Source organism: Medicago sativa, chromosome 7 (assembly GCF_051527215.1).
Source record: "Medicago sativa cultivar Bolivia chromosome 7, Bolivia_mono, whole genome shotgun sequence".
In the NCBI taxonomy this organism is placed as follows: domain Eukaryota; kingdom Viridiplantae; phylum Streptophyta; class Magnoliopsida; order Fabales; family Fabaceae; genus Medicago; species Medicago sativa.
The window spans coordinates 60,201,226-60,218,346 of record NC_140755.1 but is presented as its reverse complement, the minus strand read 5'-3'; the positions used below and the strand labels follow the sequence as shown (position 1 = coordinate 60,218,346).

The following is a 17,121-nucleotide window of genomic DNA, read 5'->3' as shown; positions in this document are numbered from 1 at the left end:
TGCTTCATGTTGGCGCCGCTGATCAAACTTAGGTTAGAACCGGTAATGCTTGATGAAGGCATAGTTTTGTAAATTTTAGATTGAAGAAGGGACATAAAAGATTGCAACATTTTAGGATGAATGACCACAAACCCTTCTCAGATAGTTGAATGATGATAAAAGATGAGAGTTTGATTAAACAACATATAACTAAGGGTAAATAAATTAAGAAGGAATTATGTTATTATTAGCATGTAATTGTGACAGGCTCAATTAATGCAGTTAATGAGGTTTGACTTTTGATCTTTCAAGAATTAAAGATGTTATCTTTAGCATAAAGATTTTGACATGATATGGGACTTAGCATTTGGAAGAGTTCAAGAGCTTTGAAGTTCGACAAGAGGTAATTCAGAGAGAAGAATGGTCGAAGCCAAGTAGTTGTTGTCGAACGGAAAAGAACTCAAATTCAAAAGCAGCAATTTATTATTAAGACGAGGGGAGTTGGCAGTTTTCGACGAGGACATGCTGTTTTTAGCAGTTTTAGGTTATGCAGTTATTTTCTATATGTATATATAGTAGTTTTCATAAGGAAAAATGACCGCAAATCACTTATAAAGTTCTATCACTCGAAGTATCAACGTTTAAAGAAAATAGTCATACAGAATGTATGTAATTTGATTTGTCAAACCACCTTTACATTAATACAATGCAATTTACCTTTTCTTAAGTTTCTGTGTTTTAAACTTTTAAGTTTATTACTTGCATTTTATAACACCCTTGAACCCCACAAACAATATTTAATGCAAATAAATAATTAATCAAAAGAGTTCAAGTTGTTACGTCGTTATTTTCTCAAAACATGCATAATTCGGTTTTCATAAAACTCGTAGCGGAAAACAACATCATAAACATCTTAGCAACATATAACAAATCTCAACAACAATGTCTCATACTACATCACCAACAATATCTCAAATCTCAGGCATAAATAAACAACAAGTCTTAGCAATAACATAAATACATAACATAAATCCCGACACTCCTAACCATAGCCTAATCTAGACTCCAAGCAAAGGATAAAGAGGTAGCTCCAAGCTAAGCCTCGAGTACTCACAAGCAATACAATCTCAATCATGCACGTCGTCTAAACCATTTTTAGAAATAGTGAGGCGGTCAATCAAACGACCACTGGGAGTTAGATAATATTCACATAAAAAGATATAAGCACAAAAATAGCATTCTAGGATTTTCAAGTAAATCATGCATATATACATATTCATCATTCATAGAATTCTAACAATGAAAAAATGGTAGAAAAATCAAATAATGCAAACGAGTTAAAAGATGCATTGTTTCTTTATTGATGTAAAATGAGTGCATAAACCTTCTAGAAATCCTTCAATAATTTGATACTATAATTTTACACAAAAAATTTCAAAATTTAGCGTTTTTGGATGGAAGATGGAAAAAAGTTGTGAATAAAGAGTGAGGTGGAAGAGTGTTTGCCTGATATTAGAAAGTTGCCGGAAACAACAATAAATTGCCGTTAAAAACACTTAGCGATCGACAATTAACTACCGCCAATGTCATTTAGTATTAACTAGCAAATCTTGAAGTGAAAATTGCAAAATTTGAATGATAATTAGATGAGAAATACATATTCAACCAAATTACATTAATAATATGAAAAATGCTAACAAATGTCTTTAAAACATTGTTTAAACATAAAAAAATAGTAGCTTTTGCAATGAAAATTGTGTAACGTTTGTTTTATTTTTTCAAGATAAAATTTCTTTCTATAAATCCCTTAAACATTGTTCTTAGGCATGACAACAAAACCCATACCCGTGGTTACTCACCCGAACCAAACCCAATTTGACGGGTTTTCCCCGTTTTGACTGGGTTTGGGTATGAGTTTGGGGTTTCCCGGATTTCAAAACACGGGTATGAGACGGGTAACGGGTATATAGGTACCCACCCCGAACCCATACCCAAACCCGTCCCGAATGAAGAAAACTACTTAATGTTGATATGCCATGTTATTTTGTTTGATAATTGTCATGTTATAAAAACTACCATTGATATTTAAAGCAGCAACTAAATCAATCGATCTAACAAATGTTAAAGTGAACACATTGTTGGATAATGCATTACAATATTTCTCTAGGGGTTGCAAAAAAACTTCTATTTTTTATTAAAAAAAATTATTCAATGCGGGGACGGGGATGGGGCGGGGACGGGGATGAGGTTCAATTTTTCATCCCCGTTGGGTATGGGTAGGGTAACAGGTAAGTATATGAGAATCGGGTTTGAGGATGAGGAATGTAAAACCCGTCCCCACCCCGCCCCATTGCCATGCCTAATTGTTCTTATAACACTTGTCAGCAAAACCGTGATAATACCATGTTCACCAAAAAGATTCCCTAAAAAGATTCACTCCCACTTATAGTGGACCATGCGTCAATAATTTTTTTTATGGTCGGCCATAAACCACATAATCATTATAATTCTAGAAGCCTTTCAAAAAAAAAAAATATAATTCTAGAAGCCACTTAATAAAAGTAAGGGTCATGTTAGTTAACTTGTGCACTAAGGACACATGTTAAGGAATCCAAAAAGAGCAACTTTGCATTGGAAAACATAACATTTTAACTTTTAAGAAATTGACTGCACAACTTTTAATAGGTATATTTCTATATTGAGTTCCTATCCTTGAGGGCACAAGTTAACGTTTCCCTAAAAGTAATTGATCTAAACTAAAGTTAAACTAAGAGAAATGATATTTTGACAACCACTTTTTGACAACTTTTGGACAACTTTCTCTCTCATACTAACATGATGTTGTTATCCTCTCTCTTCCTTTTTCTCTCTCCATTGTTTTTGACCAATAAGAAGTGAGAAAAACAAGCTTGTCAACAAAATTATCATCAAATGGATGTCAAAATATCATTACTCTTAAACTAAATTCCAAACACACTCCTAAATCAACCACATTTTGTAGCACAAAATAAGGTCAACAACCGACAAACACGTGTTCCACCACTTCAATAATATCGAACAGCCAAACCATTCATTACTCATCCAACCATCCATCTACGTGTGACTTCCCAATCCATCTTCTCAGTTCCCAATCCTCAGTGTCGTGTTCTCCTCTCCTATATTCTTGTTCTCGTTCTCTTCCTCCATTCATATACTATCCACAACACTTCATCATCTTCACAAACCAACATGACAGAAATCACTAACCTTAGCTTAGACCTCATAGAATCCATCCTTTCTCATCTACCAATCCCATCTTTGATCCAAGCTTCAACAGTTTGCAAACTATGGTACACCATAATCTCATCATCTTCCTTTTCTTCAAACCATAACCAAAAACACAAACCATGGTTCTTTCTTCATGGTATCCATAACATATCTTCCAAAAACAATCAATCTTTTGCCTTTGACCCTTCTTCTAACTCTTGGTTCCTTCTTCCTACACCTCAACAACCTCTTCACTATCCTAACAACACTTCTTTTATTGGTACTTCATCTTACTTCTTCATCACGGCACCTAACTTTGTCTACACTTCAATTCTGCGTCCTCTTGCTTGGAGTTCTACTCCACCTCTTCATTTTCCTAGGATCAATCCTCTTTTAGGTGTTTTCAATGATGGTTTGTCTTTGAAGTTTATTGTTGTTGGTGGTGTTAGGTTTATTGGTAACCTTGTTGATATAGAAGATCGTTTAGATGTTGAAATCTATGACCCTCTTTTGGGTTCTTGGGATTTAGCTCCTCCTCTTCCTGTTGATTTTCGATCTGGAAACTCATCATCTTCACTTTCATCTGCTTTGTTCAAAGGGAAGTTTTTTGTTTTTGGGATATATTCTTGTTTTGTTTCTTCTTTTGATTTGAAGCTTCATGTTTGGAGTGATGTTAGGGTTATTAGGCCTTCTGGGGTTGTGTTTTCTTTCTTGATTGCTTGTAGGGAAAGGCTGGTTTTAGCTGGTGTTTGCAATTCACCAAGTGGGTCTAGTTTCAATTTGTGGGAGGTTGATGAAAAAAGTATGGAGATTTGTGAGATTGGTGTTATGCCTCATGATTTGCTTTGTAGTTTGTTTGATGGTGATGAGGATGATAGATTTGCTAGCTTGAAGTGTGTTGGATTGGGTGATCTTATATATGTTTTCAATGAGGATTATCATAGGATGTACCCGGCTTGTGTCTGTGAGATTCGCGGTCGCGGTGGTGGTGTGAATGGTAAGTGTAATTGGAGGAGGGTGCCTCAGTTGCCATCACTGATGAATAGGTTTCACAAAGTTGTTAGCTTTTGTTCAACTGTTTCACTGCATAGTATTCTTGGTGAAGGTCAAAACCATGGACTTCATTAATCTCGATCTCTGCGCGGATGTTTCTCGACTACTAGGTATCCACTCAACACTGAATTTGTCTGCTTGTGTTCTGTTTTGAATGTGATTGTGTGTGTATGCTTTGATCATATGAAATATTTGCTATCATTGTTTTGAGATCAGCTCTTTCTTTGATTGGATCTATAGGATCAATCATGTATACATTTCATATTAGTAATAATTAATAACACAAAACTCTTTGATTGATTGCTTGATGTAATAAATTTTACTTAATATGTTTAGTTCATTGACTCCTTATCAAATTAGTTGCAAATGTTACTAAGTTAGCATAGTAGTCATAATCTTAGATCCGTAAATCTATTGGTGCAAGACTAAGCAATATTTTTGTCTTTGTTAATTAGTTGAATTTACTAGGATTTGATAATGATTGTATAATGGTTAAAATAGGAAAGAGTGTGAATAAGTGGTTTTTATATAAGTTAGTTTTTTATTGTAGTTGATATTTCTGTTCATTGGCTTTTTTAGTATTGATAAGTCAAAGATGGGAAAGAAAAAACTTGAGATTTTCTTTCTTTTTTAACTTGTTAGGATATCTACAAACAGGGTAGGTAAATTGGAACTTTAAGCTGAATTATTAGACAAATTAGCATTACTTAATGATGCTCCAATTTTAAAGTACTTATGAAACTGACATAGTTGATTATCACAGTGCTGACATCATCTGCTTATGCATAAGAACAGAACTTCTATGAATTCAAGCATTTTAGTTTTGTTCTTCCTCATTAATTAGTTTCCCATTCAACAAAAACTTGTTAAGTGACTGTTTGTTTTAGCGGCTGCATAGCCCAAAAACGTGCGTTTACCAAATGCTACTAATTGTAGCTTCTTTAAGAACGCGAGGAATCCATTGTAAACGCCATTCCAAACATGCTATAAGTGGTGTAAACTTAGAATTTGACACTGCTGTTGCTTTACTATAGCTGTGTTTAATCCCTGTGCTGCTGTGCAGATGGCAGCTCTTTGTAGCAACTGAGCTACACTTCATCTTTTGTTTTCTATATCGTATCAAACAGTTGAATTTAAAGTACACTTGCAACTTTCAGTATGTTAATTGAACTTTTATTGATTGAATGAAGGAAAGTATAAAACACCAAGGAAATTTCGACACTCGGCTAAGAGAAATCACACAAAAATCACACAAGTGGTTTGAGCACCACATTTTCATTCATCAATGAAACATTTTCATCCTTCACTTATATATTTGCATTGTTCTTGAGTCTTGACTATCATACATCAATGAAATACGTTATCTGACCACCACGATGGCTCTCATATGTCAGACATCTAGTATGTTTTACCAACATCGATTCTGATTCGACTATTGGATCATGAGAGGAGCATAATAATACACTTAGAAGATCTACACATTGGTTTAAAAGCAATCACAGAAGTGGTGTGCATACCATTATTGTGCTTATACATTGCTTTCATTTTCCAATATTCACTATCTAACTAATAATGACTTGAGGAACCTACTTCCATTTGATCAAAATATATATACTAGGAACCTATATATATGATGCTTTTATTGATCTCTATCTGAATAACACTGGTATTTTATGATTCAACAGAAAAAAAGGAAATGCTCATTGCTAAAAGAAGAAGGTTCAGCTTCCTACAAGGCATGTGCATTCCCATATGATTAGAGAATCTGTCATAAATATGTAACTGGATAATTATAGAAGTATCTATATATTGTTTAGCTATCATAAAGCATGGATCAACCTTTGCTCCCTTTTTTTCTTAATAATGTTGGCAACTGTATGGTATAGTCACTTCGAATGTAAATATAGTTGACCATATTAATGTGGATTATTTAGTTTCATGTCAACAGACCAGGCTTCCTTGTTAGTCGTTCAGTGTTTTTTAGTTACGGTTTGATGGTGATAGGGCCGACTCAAGAGTAACGCTACTTAAACCGTATGCTCAATAGCGAAAAAGTTTTTCAGTTTCTAGAATTCTAACTAGTTTCTGTTTATTTTTTCTTTGAACTTGTCTACTGCATCTATAAAACTCACTTTAGAAACAGATTCTATTAGTATTTTATCACTAGGAACTTCTAGTTTCATAATTAATTTCTCAATTGTTTTAGAATCTGGTATGTAGTGAGATTTTCAATCATGTAGCAAATTCCTTCTGTGAGACGTGTGTAACTTGAAGTGGAAGGAAGCACTAAAAGGGCCACTCAAAGAAGAACGTGACACACTTGTACAATTAAAGGACAGTCTCCTCCATTTACCATTAAATGTTACACAGCAACACTTCCAAATTGACCAATCAATTTCAATTAATTCCAATCCCTCCCATTACAACAGTGATTACGTTAATCCTGTGAATTCAATGGTGTCATCGGTTGATACATTTCCTAGTCAGTCCAAAAGCCTCATGTCGAATGATCAATCTTTTGATATAATTTTCACTTCAAATTTGAGTTGTGGTGTCATGGCCAAACCTCCAAAACCGTCCGACGCCAAGTACGGAGCGATGGGCGATCAAAATTCTTCCGGTATAATACCATTAGCTATAAAGGAAGAAGTCGATCAACAACATTCATTTCCAATTGCTGGTTGTGCTCGTGACACAAGGGCAATGCTGAATCGCGCCGGTGAAGGGTTGTCGTCTGCAATTACATCTGGTTCTGTTTGTTCTTTTGATGATGATTATGACGGAGGTGATAAGAGAAGCAATGACACCAATGGCAGCACAGGGTTTTTTTTAGAGATTGTGATAAGCCAAAAGCACAAACTGATTTGGCAAAACGTCACAACACATGCTCGGCTGCGGTAAAAGTCTGCGACACTGCAACTGAGAGTAATGAAGCACTAAATGCTGCAGAGTTGAACTTTCAAGATATTATCAACTCTCCCCTAGACGCGTCCGACGTGATGATAGACAATTTTGCTGAGAAAGGCCAGTGCTTCAATCCAGAAACAGTGGCTCATTGGCTGCGGTTGTGTTATGATGTGGAAGAAGTAGGAAGGGTACACACAATTGTCTTGAAATGTTTTAGAGGTTCAAGTACTTATGTTGACAATTTTCAATCATTTAGCAAATTTCTCAATTGTTTCATCCAATGGATTGGACTGTCTTTGCTGTAAGGAAGCACTTCTATTGACACTGCTGATGCGATATATATCCGATGCAACTTAGTCTCGAGCAGGTCTTCGGCATATAGGATGGGACATGTTAGTAAAGGAGGTATGAAGAAGTTGAACAAGCAAAGGCTCTTGGGGAAGAACACCATTGGAGCTTTAGAATTTTGTGAGCATTGTATCTTTGGAAACGTAAAGAGGTTGAAATTCTAAGTTTCAATGCACCATTCAAAAGACCTTCTTGACTAGTACATTCCAAGTTCACAAACATGACTTTGATGAAAATTGCTCTTCTCACAACATTTTTTGTTGATTCCCAACAAAAAATACTTCTGCATGAGTTAACTCACGCTAGACTATTTTGTTGGGAATGAGCAAAAAATGTTGTGAGAAGAGTCGTACCCGACTTTGATTGGATGTCGAAACACTTCATCAGATGCAAATACTAACTTGTCTTTGCTTTTGTTGATAAGACAAAGACTTGAATTTGTCTAACTAATTGAGATCTTTACACTTATAATCAATTTACACACGTGAAGGAATTCGGAAATTACAAATGATAAATTGACTTGTTCACTTTTATCATCAAAATTAATTATGAGTTAGAACTCCAAATCTCTTTGGTTTTGACAATCTCCTATTTTTATGATTAATTACTAACAAATGAATTTGATTAAAAGCTTTTCTTATTATTTTTAGGGTTAATTAAGTTTTTAGTCCCTATAAATATTCACAGTTTTGTTTTTAGTCCCTACAAAATAAAATCACACTTTTTAGTCCCTGTGACATTTTCCTTAAGCATTTTAGGGACCAAAATGTTGATGGAATTTTTTTACAGGGACTAAAAATGCTGATGGAAAAATTTTATAGGGACCAAAAAGTGTGATTTTATTTTATAGGGACTAAAAACAAAATTCTGAATATTTACAGGGACCATTTACTTAATTAACCCTTATTTTTATTAAATAAACTTTTCTTTTGTAGATACAAATTTTTAAATAAAAATGTAAGCTCAAATATGATAGGATGCATGCAAGCTATGATAAGTAAACCATTTTGAGAAGGAAGGGAAGGAGTGGAGAAGTTCTTCATTAATTGGTTATCTCTAAAATAATCTAAAGAGATTTTTCTTTTTCTTTTTAGCAACTGGTTTATTTTTATGGGTTGTGTTAACCGGTGCCCCCGGGCACTGGTTAAGGTATCTAAAAAAGGAAAAATTAAATTAAAAAAGACACTTTTTTGACTTTTGAGAAATTGATTACACAGTTTTCGATGCAAAAACCACTATATTTGCTCTCTTAACCAGTGCCCCGGGGCACTGATTAACATTTCCCTATTTTTATTTATCACAAGTAAAGTGATCAGAAACCATCGATGAATTTGTTGGTGTTCTTGGAGATCAAAGAAATTTGCATGGATCAAGCCTAGTCATGATAGTCCTTGTTGTCAAATGGAAGATAAGCAAGAACCTACACAGGACTCAGCATAAGATGCACTTACATACACTTGAAATAAAAATTGATTATATAAAATAGTAAAAAAAAACAATTTACTTACTTTTTTACACTACACTCTTGCAAGCGACATGGTGACTTGAATTGATCTGACGGAACGGCTTCAGACCTTAAAGTATGTTCCTTTCAAAATCTCACGTTTGATTTTCTCCAATTTTAATGTGAATGAGGTAGGTTAACTTCTTACCATCTTTCTTAAGTTGTACTAAGAATCCATCATCCAATCAATTCATCCACTCATTGATCCATTATATTCATTCATCCATTCATCCAAACCAACAACACAATTAGTCAATGATAAGATTGAATCCGTCAATTTCATAATATAGATGGATCACAATCCATCAATTTATATTTTTGAATTCGATGGATTGATTAAAATCACAATACAAATCTATTGGTTAAAATATAAATACTTTATTTGTAAAATTAATATAAATTACTTTTTTGACAAAATATTGATTAATTATGTAAATAAAAAACTGAAAAAATAAAGAAAAAACTACACATTTAAATTAATTTAAATACGTAGTATTAAAAATATGTTTTTTCTAAACAAAAATTTAATAATATGTTAACAAAAACTGATTTTTCTTAAGAGCAGTGTTATAGTGCACGAAATTGCACGATATGTACGTGGCAGCCTTGAATTTGTTTAAATCAAATTTTAATTAAAATCTATTAACTATTTAATAAAATTGATGCCTCATGAATTTCCAATTTTACCGTTTGAAGGGGTAATTTGGTAATTCAATTATTCCTTAACTTTAAAAACTGAAATAGCGTGTTATGAATATGAAATACGCAGGCCGTGTGTATTTGACGATGGCAAGGTCGTGCCATTAAGCATTAGTCTTTTCTTAATTGGGTCAACATGGGTGGTTATTGGTTCCCTAATTTTTTTTCATATGTAAATTTAGTATTATATAGGAATATTGAAATATTATATCATACTAGCGTTCAGACGGGCACTTCATTCTTGTCTGTCTAATCTTGTTATTGACCTAATGCGTATAAATTACAAATGGTATTATTTATGAATTTTTTATTTTTACTAAAATTATTTTTATTTTGATTAAAATTATAGATATAGATACTTTTCACTTTTACATTGTTACAAACTATGATTGTCTTTGTAACAAAAAAAAAACTATGCTTATCTTTTTCTGTGACACCAACAATATAGTAAATATAATATATAAATTTTTATCTTGTTTATTGACATTAACAAGATAACATTCTTGTAGGAAATTTTTTGTAAGAGTATAATTAGAAGTGAAAAAGTCAATCTAAAACTATGTATTCCCTTTACCTATAGTATAGATATAAACAATTTATTCAAAATGTCATGTTAAATATGAAAATGGGATTTAAACACATTGATATTTTAGTTTGTTAGTCTATTAAAGTGTAAAATTATTTTACATATGCACTCAAAGATGTATTGTCACTTTAAATATTTAATGGATTTTTGTTAAAAAAAATTAATAAAAAATTACATTAACATTGATAATTTTTATTTAATAACTTTAAATATTTCAGCAAATCACTTGTTTATTCATTGCGACGTGTTTGGTTCGTTGTGGCAGCATATTAGGGCCTGGATTGGAGTGGAGGGAGTAGATCCGTTTAGCATCACGAACCATTTTCTTCAATTCATTCACTATACAGGTACTTCGAAAGCACGACGTTCGTTTCTTCAGTTATTGTGGCTTCTTGGCATTTGGCTTATATGGAGTGAACGTAATAATAGAATTTTCAAAAATGTCGAAACTCCTATAGATCAGCTATTAGATAAAGTAAAATTCCACTCATTATGGTGGATGACGGCTAATAATGCCAAGTTTGTTTATGGTGTACAGAGATGGTGGTCGGACCCTTTGATTTGTTTGGGTATCGACTGACCTGTTTTTCATGTATATACTTTGTATGACATTTTGTTGTTTGGGATGCTCTTTTTGGTACATCACTGAGAAGCTTGCATCGCCTGTGTTAATATATATTCCATTTTTATGTCTTCAAAAAAAAAAACTTTAAATATTTCACATTATTAACAATGTAATTATTTTCGTATATATATTTTTTGAACAATTTTTTTTCTTTATATATTTATGGCAATTTTACATGATAGGAATGCATTATTATTTCTTCAGGTACTGGTTACTAATTAAATTGGGTAAGAATATATGATAATTTTCGGTAACCCGAAATATTTTGGACGGAAGCATAAATAAATGGTTAAATTAAATAAAAGGCAGAAGAAAAGAGAGTGAGAGTGAGGTTTTAGGAAAAACTTTACCCTTTCCAATTAATTTCTCTCCCCTTCCTTTTCTAGGGTTTTAAGGTTATTTAGGGTTCCATTTCATTTTCCCCTTCTCTCTCTACCTCTTTCTCTCTCTGCCATGGACAGGTACCAGAAGGTTGAAAAACCCAAACCTGAAACTCCCATCAACGAAAATGAGATCCGTATCACTACTCAAGGCGCCATTCGTAACTACATCACTTACGCCACTTCGCTTCTTCAGGTCAATCTTCATTGCATGTTTTGTACAATATCGTAATCTATTCACCATGTTTTCGTTTTTGGGTTGCGTTGATTGTGGTTGTTTTTGTTGTTGTTTTTGTGTGGCATTTTAAGAAATGTTTGGATTTGTTTTTGATTTTGATTAGTCAAATGATGAGTTTGATGAGTTTTGATTTTATTGTTGATTAATGAAATGATGGGTTTGTTGAGTTTTGATTCATGTTTTTGTTTTGTGTGTTGTAGTGTTTTTTTTTGTTGATTGTTGATGTTATTTAGAACTTGGTAGTGGTTATAGATACTGTTTGTTGAAATGATTGTAGGAAAGAATGAATAATTAGTAACGAATAACAATGCATTTTGTTGTTTTTGTTTTTGTGGGTTCATTTTGAATCTTGTCAGCATTTCTGGATAATTGAAGTTGTTGCATGCTCTGTAGCACCGGAACTTCTTATGAAGGCGTGTCGTTGACACATGTGATTATATTCAATTAAGCCATTTTCCCAAATTTTTACCGGTGTTGACGTGTCAGTGTTGTGTGCCTGGTATCTGTGTCAGTGTTTTGTAAGTCGTATGTCTGTTCTGGGGTAACTTTTTGGAATCTACTCCGGTTTCGTTTATTTTGGGGTATAAGTTTTGTTCATTTCCGTGCTTTAATTTGATAAACAGTTCAACACGGAAATCATACTAAACGCAATAATGTGGATGGAGATGAACATTGTTAGGAAGTTAAAAATTCTTAAGCAATATTGGGTCTGTAACATCTCCATGTTGAACTGTGTATCAGATTAAACCACGGAATGTATCAGATTAAAGCATGGAAATGAACAAAACTTATACCCTAAAATATTATTAAGCAATATTGGGAAATTGGAGATGTTAAAATTAGGAAGTTGTCTTGTAGAAAAAGCAGAAATTGAAATAAATCATTGTCTTAAGAAACGTACTAGTGTTAGTTTAAATTTTTATTGAAGTTTTGGTTCTCAAATATGGTGATCAAAATACGAAGTTACAAACCTAATGGATTATTATTTCAGTAGAAGCATCAAACAATGCCTATGTTTAAAAGGGATATATGAGACAGAGTAACAGAAGTAAATATATCGAAACATTTGTTACAATGTAAAGTTAAAATTTAATTCAATGTCTGCCACACCCTTGTACCTTTTTACCTCCTTTCCTTCTGTGTTGTAGTATGTGTGTTGGTTAGGGTTTTCTTTAGTTAGGTTGTTTATTGTAAGTTGAAACAAAATTTGGAGTGACAGTAAAACTACTAAATCACTTTAAGGGGTTGGCATGATTATTAACAAATAACACCCTTTAGCTATTATTATATTGTAACAAACTTCGATAAAGATCAAATGTTAGTATGATATTTTTTAATGGTCTCGGCTGACATTTTACTTTGATCTTTCTATGCATTTGTTTTATAAGTATCTCCTAATTGAACCTCCATTTGTACTGGGCCTCTGTTAGTCTTCTTTACAATAGATACTAGGGTGATACTTAGCTACAGTACCTTACACGGTTCAAACGGTTCTTCAAGTAGATTTTCTTAAATGACATCATTTGAAACATTCTAAAACAATTTGTAATAATATAAAAGTTTTTACTCTTGCGTTGGATACAGCTGATTCTGTCATTTGACGATGAGGAAAATTTTGATTTTAGTGTGCTTTTCTTTTTCTTTTTGCCAATAAACTCCCATAACCATTTGGTAATTCAGTAGGATAGAAAAAATAATTTTTTCCATGCCATTCTTTTGTAGCTCTTCAGCTGAAGATAATATCAATTACGTTTTCCAAGTTTTTATAATTTTAATCTTTTTCTTCCATAATTTTCAATTTTTCTGACTTCAATATATGGTTCATGAATATAAATGTTTTGACTTATGTGAAACTTATGTTTAAATTCAGGTTTCTAAATATTTTGTCATGTGTCATGTGATGTTTATCTCGTTTACATTGATCGATTTTTTTTTCCGTTCCTTTTACATGTTTAATGTATATACATCTTTTACATATTGTTTTTTAAATTACGTTGCATATCACTTTGTTAACAAAATATATTAATCATCATTCACCGTTCAAAAAACATTTTTATTCTTACTGTGGATCGCAATTTGACTGCATTGTTTCAGACCACTTGAGTTTGTCATTAAAATCGTTCTGTCATTCCGATCACATTTTGTCCCTCCTATTTCATTTACCTGAAATTATCACCTATTTTTGCAGTAAGATCATTCAATACTGTAATTGGCACGTGTTGGAAACTATTTCTGGTCTATGCCATCTTATAACGTTTTGTATTTCATCCAGGAAAAGCAAGCAAAAGAGATTGTCTTGAAGGCAATGGGACAAGCAATCAGCAAGACAGTTGCCATTGCAGAGATTCTGAAGGTAATTTCTTTGCAAGATGTTCTTATCTTCCTCCTTATATGTTCTTTAAATTTTTTGCAAATGACAGTCTAGCATATGTTTCTGGTAGAAGGTAACTTGAAAATAATTGGCAATGGTGAGAGAACAATAAAAAGTTCCCTCTTCAATAAATCTAAAGGTTTGCCAAAAGTTAGAATAAAAAACTTAAAATCTGGAAAATTCATGTACTTCAGAATTCATATTGATTTTCTGTGATTGGCTTTCAATCTGCTTAAACAGAAGAGGATTTCCCCTTTGCACCAAGATACTGCAATCAGCTCAGTTAGCATAACAGATGTGTGGGAGCCCATTGAAGAGGGTCTTGTACCGTAAGTTTTGTTTGAAATTTTAACGTTCTGGATGTATCCATAATTTTTTTTCTATTTGGGTGGCCAAGTTGTTGAATATCAACAATTATTGCAGTGTGGAAATGACTCGGCATGTCTCCATGATCTCAATCACCTTGTCAACTGGAGAATTGAACACAAATTCTCCTGGGTGAGTTCCGTAACTATTTTCATGATCTTATTTACGTTCCTTTTATTCAGTTGGACCATTTCTTGTTATAACAGCTTCTTGGGGAGGGAAAAAAATTGAAGGTTATATTTTGAATCCATTCCTGGATTGTTTGACTAGTATTTAAGATGTCTATATGATTTCATGTTTAGGTATCAAGCTCCATCTACTGCTGAACAATCAAAGCCACACTCCAATTATCAGCAGCAACCTCTGAAACCAGCACAGGATTCTTATAATGCTGTAAATGAAGGTAACATGCTATAACTTGTATATTAGCTATTCATTAATAGGCCATTCTAACTTTTAGCACATCTTATATCTTTTTCTAGACTCGTATGGCCGAGGTCGTGGTCGAGGTAGAGGGAGAGGTAGGAATTGGGGAAGGGGTGGTTATGGCTATCAAGGTGGGTATGGAAATTACCAAGGTGGATACGGCTATTACCAAAGTGGATATGCAAATTATCAAGGTACAAATTCTGAATCCTGGATTTTAGCATTATAGTACTTTGATAGTGTTAGCTACTTTTTGCAAAGTTTACTTTTGTTGTGCTTGGTTCCTGACAGATAATGGTGGGTATTCTAATCGCGGCCGAGGGGGAGGTCGAGGCAGAGGTTGGGGGTATCGTGGTAAGTTTAGTTTATTACATATTTTCCTCCCGTATTATCTGATGATAATGAATGTCTTCAGGATTTTCTGTCTTTTTCACCGAGATGGTTTCCTGAGTTTATGCTCTCATCTGGTTATTATCTTAATTTTTTTTGCTACTAGCCTATTATATCTATACTTTCTTTTCTATTCTGGAGGTATGCTAGCTGTGAATGCTGCTTAGTTACATGTTTCTCTTAGTATATGCTCCAGCAATCAAATATGGAAAACTGTTTTTGTATTTGTGAAGGAGATCCATGTTTAATCTGATCATAAGCTGATCTTCAAATTTTTCACATTTTTAAGGTGGTTACGGTGGCGGCAGAGGTGGAGGTTATGAAGGTGGTAGAGGTGGAGGTGGTTATGAAGGTGGCAGAGGTGGCTATGAAGGTGGTCGTGGTGGAGGTTATGAAGGTGGCAGGGGTGGAGGTTATGGAGGCAGAGGTGGAGGGTACGAAGGAGGCAGAGGTGGAGGGTATGGTGGAGGCAGAGGTGGAGGATATGGAGGAGGCAGAGGTGGTGGTTATGAAGGAGGCAGAGGTGGAGGTTATGAAGGAGGCAGAGGTGGAGGAATGGGTTATGTAGGAGGCAGAGGTGGAGGTGGTATGGGTTACGAAGGAGGCAGAGGTGGAGGTATGGGTTATGAAAGAGGCAGGGGAGGCAGGGGATATGGCCGTGGTAGGGGAAGAATGGATGGACGTGGTGGTAGAGGTGGAGAAAACCAGGCATGATAGCAATGGGTGTTAATTTCATTCTTGCTAAATGCTTGCCCTTGACAGTGCAGTTATGTTATTAGGATACTTTGTTGATAGTATGATGTTGCTCATGGTCCATCATTTATGTTTTTTTTTTCTCTTCATGAAACTGATTTGGGCAAGGTTTTGTTCATCTTTAGATTTAGCTGGAAAAAGCATCTTTGGTTTTATGATTGCTGTAATTCATTACACCTTTTATGGTTGCCAACACCATATTTTTATCTGTATCTGGTTTCTATATGGTTTTCAATTTAATCAAAGTAGCTCTTTTTTTTTTATTTGCTGATAAGCTTGCAGCATTGTTTTACATTGTCAGTTTTGTGTACACTAGAAAGTGGAAAATTGTGAATATCATCTGCAAGAGGCCTAAATTCAATGATGCAGACCATTCTCCTCCTATCACATTAACATTCATTCCCTATTGACTATGATTGAATACCTTTTTTTTTTTTTTTTTTTGAGGTGGACTATGATTGAATACCTGTTAGCTTGTATGTAAAATGGTTGAATGATGTTTACCATATATTATTTGTTTATCATATTATATTTTACGACACAGGACCTGTCACATCAGGTACTCGAGCTAATAATTTTTGGGTTTTGGGGTTTTTGTTTTCCCAGGTCTCTAACAAAGGATTCTTCTGACTATACTAACATCGACAAACAAATTAAGATTATTATCTTGAGGAGAGTTCTTACCTGTTAATTTGTACGTTGCATAGATATTTAATTAAGACTAAAGTTTCAAATTAGAATGAAGAAGCAACACGTTGAATTCGAGAATACAGTTCTGTAGTTCTACCAGTGTTTAGTCCTTTTCTACCACAACTAATATCCAAACAAACAAATGTTGCTGAGCAAAAATTTGTCACACAAAGCAACAAATTCATGACTTGTTCTCTGGACTAGTTAAACCACCAATGTTTGGCAATGGAGCCAATCCGCTACATAAAGAAAAACGTCAGCTTGATTCCAAGAGTCATGGATGATCCCTGCATTTGCGAAGCCCATTTCGGTGCAAAATTTTTCAAGGGACATCTCGTAATCAATATTCAAAAGCCGGAAGAAGACTCTATGATCGGGGTCATCGAAATTCAACTTATCTTTCTTGAATTGGATAGAACTTAAAAACTCATAAGTGAAGTTCTCATACCCCCTCATAGGTCTAAGCATCTCACCCCATCCTAATCTATTCAACAGATCAAAAGCATTGTCCCTAGACATTCAAAGTATGAGAGTTAGGGTACCTACAAGGATACGGAGGG

At 33.9% G+C, this 17,121-nt stretch overlaps 2 protein-coding genes across 2 annotated transcripts; both read left to right on the top strand.

The window, feature by feature from the left end:
* The first annotated feature begins 3,058 nt into the window (after positions 1-3,058).
* On the top strand, positions 3,059-4,388 carry LOC146907302 (Galactose oxidase/kelch repeat superfamily protein). The gene has a single exon (XM_085724086.1). The coding sequence runs from the start codon at positions 3,208-3,210 to the stop codon at positions 4,351-4,353; it is 1,146 nt and encodes a 381-aa protein (XP_085580212.1). The 5' UTR covers positions 3,059-3,207; the 3' UTR covers positions 4,354-4,388.
* Positions 4,389-11,270: 6,882 nt separating this feature from the next.
* On the top strand, positions 11,271-16,134 carry LOC146907301 (Alba DNA/RNA-binding protein). Its single transcript, XM_085724085.1, has 8 exons — positions 11,271-11,523; positions 13,838-13,918; positions 14,177-14,265; positions 14,360-14,434; positions 14,605-14,705; positions 14,785-14,922; positions 15,020-15,082; positions 15,408-16,134. The coding sequence occupies exons 1-8, from the start codon at positions 11,401-11,403 to the stop codon at positions 15,830-15,832; spliced, it is 1,095 nt and encodes a 364-aa protein (XP_085580211.1). The 5' UTR covers positions 11,271-11,400; the 3' UTR covers positions 15,833-16,134.
* Positions 16,135-17,121: the final 987 nt, after the last annotated feature.